Source organism: Montipora capricornis, chromosome 8 (genome assembly GCF_036669925.1).
Source record: "Montipora capricornis isolate CH-2021 chromosome 8, ASM3666992v2, whole genome shotgun sequence".
In the NCBI taxonomy this organism is placed as follows: Eukaryota; Metazoa; Cnidaria; class Anthozoa; order Scleractinia; family Acroporidae; genus Montipora; species Montipora capricornis.
In genome coordinates, this window is record NC_090890.1 from 32,522,717 (window position 1) to 32,527,716 (window position 5,000).

The window sequence follows — 5,000 nt, forward strand, 5'->3', positions numbered from 1 at the left end:
CGGACTGAATTTTGATATATCGAAATTGGTCTATTCACGCTTTTGGAAAACGTTCTATAAATAGAATAAGCTCTAGTGCTTTTTCCTTTTTTTAATTTAACGGTATTTACTGCTTCAGGTCATCCTTATTTCGGGCAGCGAGCACCCCTATCATCTGCTGTATTATTGTTATTATTGCATAATTATTGTATAATTGTTATTAGTTTATTGTAATTATGGGGTGAAATAAAGTATTGTTTTTGATGTTGTTGTTGTTGTTGTTAAGCTCAGAGAACTGACTGCTCAACATCTTATCTCCTGTTTACTTCCGTTTCATTGCTAAGGGTAATCAGCCAAACTTATACAGCTTTCGTCCTTTCTCTTCGCGTTCGAACAACTAAAGCAAAAGGAAGAGTCCTCGGGACGTAAAGGTAAGTTGTCAAAAACGCTTGCGCCAATTATCGGGTCTGGGTCCCGTTTCTCGATAGTCCCGAAAATTTTCGGGGGTATTTCGGGATTCTTATGTCTCCCTTTATCTTTAAACGCAGGCGGTTTTGAGGAACGAAACTTTGCAATTATGTTGTCCTTTCGGGTCGTGTAAATCTGTCGAAAAAACATATTTCTTAATTTAGGCAGATTGTTTTCTCACAAGAGGTTTTTCGGGCCTGCAAGGTTAACGGGACTTGCGAGAAACAACGAGGCCCCTGGAATCAGCTTTTACAGCGACAAAGTACTGCCGTGATTGGTCCAAAAAAAAAAAAGGACAAAAAAAAATGACCAACTGAAACCATAAAGAATAACCTACACACAATGAGATTAAAGGTTCAATGTAAAGAGCTTCAAGGCGTCTGCGACTTTCTCGTCATCAAGCTTGCTTCAACGTCCACTTCTTCCCATCATGACTCGGGAGCTAAGGATTTCACCATCTGGGTGATTTTGTTGCCAACCAGACATGAAAAATCTATCGTTTAAAGCAGTGGTTCCAGACAAATTGTACGTAGGTCACCTGGTTAGGGAAAAAAGTCACGAAATATTTTGGTTTGCCTGAGCAAAGTTGTTTAAAACGCTCAACGATCAACGAAGTTCCTCTTCATTCTGCTGCTTTCATTCATCACCAAACATTGACGAACCACTTCACTAATATGCTAACTCTAACGGTAAGAAAAATTTATTAAAACACTTTTTTTTCATACAAATATATAAATTTGTTCGCATTTCCTTGTCAAGTCCATTATTAAATGTAGAGAAATGCATTATTAAGTTCTGTCCCATTTGCCTTTTGGTGCAGTAAAACAAAACCAAACAAAGTGCTACAAGCAACAATTACATGCACCAGGACGGATTTGTTAAAGGTGGGATTGTCGTTGAAATTATTCCTAAAGTTATTTACATATTATTTTACAAGTTGTCAAACATCTTACCAAGGATTTTGACAGTTTTGATAGCTGTCTGTCATCTCTCTCAAGAATTAACAATGTCAGTTAGCTAACAGATTTGGAAATTGTCAACATCGTTATCATTGCATCCACATTTTCATTAGCATTTTTAGCCATGTGTTAAGTGTTAGGTTGAAGTTTCATATTAGATGTAAGGATCTTACTGAACTGATAAATGGCAACAATTGCCCCACGTACGTAATTTGTACCTCTTAAGGTGTGCCCGTGTTCTTAGAATTGTTTTGATTATTTTAGCATATTGTAAATGTATATATAATTTATAGCTTATTGCTTATTTCTTATATTAGTTATCATAGTATTCATTAGTTATTTATCTTTATGTTGTGTCTCCAATTAGCGTCACCTAAATACATCGACACATGAATAAAGTTCATCATCATGTGTGGAGAATGTGCATACAGTAGGATTGCTAATATCCTTGGCCTAAGCGAGACCAGTCATAACCAAACGGTTGGTCCATGGAATTAATTATCCCGGAAAAAAAACATTCTCTGCCTTTACAATCCAGGCTAGCTAATAAATTAAAACTTAATGCATTTTCTGTTTAACCCTTTGGCAGCAAGGAAATGCCTCGTGCTCTCGAAACTAAAACAGCACTGTCCCGTGATACCGTTTATTATCCCACAGAACCATGTACCTATCTTTGGCCATTAAGACTGTTGTTGAAAGAACGATATCTTCGTTCACCTTCTGAGCTTGACAAATTCACACATCTTCACTCGAAAAATAAAAGAGTACTAGAGCGGAGCAGTGGAGTTGATAGCTTTGATCTTTTTTATATACTTCTTGACAAGTCGAACAACTCTCTCACGATCCACGCTGCTACTGGATTCTTTTATCTGCAAAATGACACGGCAGATAAAAACACGTTTGTTTAGGTAATCACATGATTCATTCGAGTTTGATTTGGGATGAATAAGCACGAGTCAATTTCTTCGTTCAAAGACAACCAAAATTGCACTAGCCTGTAGGGCGAGCGCAATTAAGAGTCCTTGAAAAAAATTTAGAGTGCTCATTTATTCCAAATTGTAAATCATGCTATTACTTATTAATAATGCACATCAAAAATTTGAGATAGGTAATCCTAATTAAGCAGAGGAAACGCACGCTTATCACGACCAAAATTGCGTCATCCAGGGATCGCATTTGATTGGCTGTCTGTGATCAACTCAATAATAATTCATGCGCCTAACAGCCTATCAAAACACCGATAAAACGTCACGTGTATGAACCATTACCTGGTAATCTATGCTCATTCTGAAAAGCCCGGTGACGGTTTTGATATCAGTCCCAGGGAAGTGCGGGACTGAATGTGTAAACAATGCAATTATCGCTTATTCTCAAATGAAGCGATCTTCATATAAAGGTCACTAGTGATCTTTACGAAGTAGTCCTAATCATTTTCATCGAAATTTCAGCCATTACAAACTTCTGGGCGGATACTTTTACCGCCCATCCTCCTTCCAAATTTCTTCAAGAAATTTTGTCAACCAACAAATTCAGCGAATCATGTTAATAATGTTCGTATCTAGATTTTGGATTTTGTCCCGTTCCACGTCGAACCCTGCTTCTTCGTTAGCTACTTGTTTGTTCATGATTTTTCCAAGAAGGCTTTTTCTTCATCGGCAGTTTAAATTTTCTGAACCTTCTCTTACGCAGCATTTTTAACCAACCCTCTTCAGCCATCGACTGCAACAAAGAAAGGACTGAAGGAAAAAAAAACATGCTTTTAAAATTACCATACTGCTTATAAGGTCCACTTCTTTTTCTTGTACGCTAATATCTTCCACTCACAATTTGAACCTTTGTTCGGGCTACCGAGGGACAGGGTTTTTGTAAACCCGATAAAACCACTGCTGCTCGTTTTTTAAACGTTACATAAAACCAGAGCTCTAATCACTAGGCCATGGTGTCTACCCATGCTCGGTTTTGTAAGTAGCCTGAGTGCAGGCTTCTGCTATTTCCTTTGTTGCACGCAACAAAGGAAATAGAAGACGTCTGCACGCGGGCTATTTTGTAGGATGTTTCGTGTAGTTTTACATAATGGGAAAACTGTGATAGTTTAAATCCGTGTCCACGGGAGTCGTCTGTGTGTTCCTGGTATTCTACAGGTTTTAAGATTCAGAACTTATGAACAAAGGGATTTCAATTATTTTTCAATACAATTTTCATTCCCTGTATACAGAACATTCGGTGAGTTCCGTAGCCTGTCACGTTGTTACGCGGCGTTCTAGACGTCTAGAAAAACTGACCACGATTTGTTCGACCTCTGCAAAAAAAATGGAAGTATGTTTGTAATTTGGGCGTCCGCGTTTCGACTCAAGCATAACTTAGCCTGCTCAAGAAGTGAAGTACAGGTACGGATAAATCTCCACGCTACGATTAAGACCGAGACAAAACTACTGAATACAGAGTGGACAAACTCTTCGTTTAAACGTTGAAAAATTTCGACTACAATTATAAACCATTAATGAAACACTTTCTTTTGGGCTGAATGTAAACCATGTGGAGGCACGGTGACGTAGTGGTTAACGCGCCGGTTTGTCGATTACAAGGGTCGCTAGGGTTTGATTCCAAAGGGTCCTTCGTAATAATTCTCCCAGTTGCTTCATGCTACCGAAACCGGGATAAACTCCGGCCGTATGGGCCCGACCTGGCTCGCACGCGACTTGACCTACCTAACCATAAACCATCAAGAGTAGTTCTCTGAGAAAGTCAAGCAAAGTTGGAAATGAAAATTTTTAACACCCCCTTCATTTTCTGTATGGATGTAGGTTGTTTGGAGTCTGGAGGGATGAACGAAAACAGCCATATTAGGGCCAGCCGGCGTATCGTTGCCATGTAAGCGCCATTGATCATGACACCCTTTGAGCAGCAAATAGTTAACATATGTGTGTCCACTTCTCGGATCGATGTGAGCCAATTCTAATGAGATTCCACCAGACAGTAAGGCTATGCTTCCAATTACTTGTTACCTGTCGGCGTTTTTGAAAAACCGCAAAAACAAGCACAACTTTTTTCCCATTTTTCCCAAGTGTTTTTTTTTTTCCGGTCACCACATTTTTAGCAGAGCTAATAAAGTTATCATAGTTCTTAAATATTGGAAAATTAGTTTGGGGAAAGTTATAGTTTGGACATAGGTGATAAACAAATTTGATGAAAATTAGAAATATTTGGAAAATTGACCAAGTTCGGACTTACATTGTTTCGCCCCGAAATGGTTTAGAGAGAGTGTTTAAGCTCCGACAGCATTTTAACAATCCTATCTGTAAAGTTCCATCGATTTTTGCATATAGTCAAAAGGTTTGGAAGTAATTTGTGATATCCCTGTCACATTCACGTATTTTTACAACGCTTCCTCAATATTCCCGAACCTCCCCTTTCAAGTTTAAATTCCAACAACTTTCCACGTTATACTGTCGTTTCAACCGAGCTGAAGTATCATATATGAGCATATATGCAAATCCGATTTGTTGACTTTGACATTGCTACTCTACTTCCGACAGCACACTTGGAAATATAAGACTCCCCTTTGGGGAAAAAAAAAAGATTTAATAACATTAA

The 5,000-nt window shown here is 38.4% G+C and overlaps 1 protein-coding gene across 1 annotated transcript in view; it reads right to left on the minus strand.

Moving 5' to 3' along the window:
• Positions 1–1,131: 1,131 nt before the first annotated feature.
• The window catches only part of LOC138059966 (uncharacterized), a 20,557-nt gene continuing 16,688 nt past the window's right edge, over positions 1,132–5,000 (minus strand). Inside the window, exon 11 of the mRNA XM_068905629.1 lies at positions 1,132–2,275. Coding sequence (XP_068761730.1) covers positions 2,174–2,275 — 102 coding nt within the window. The 3' untranslated portion in view covers positions 1,132–2,173. The remainder of the gene's footprint in view (positions 2,276–5,000) is intronic.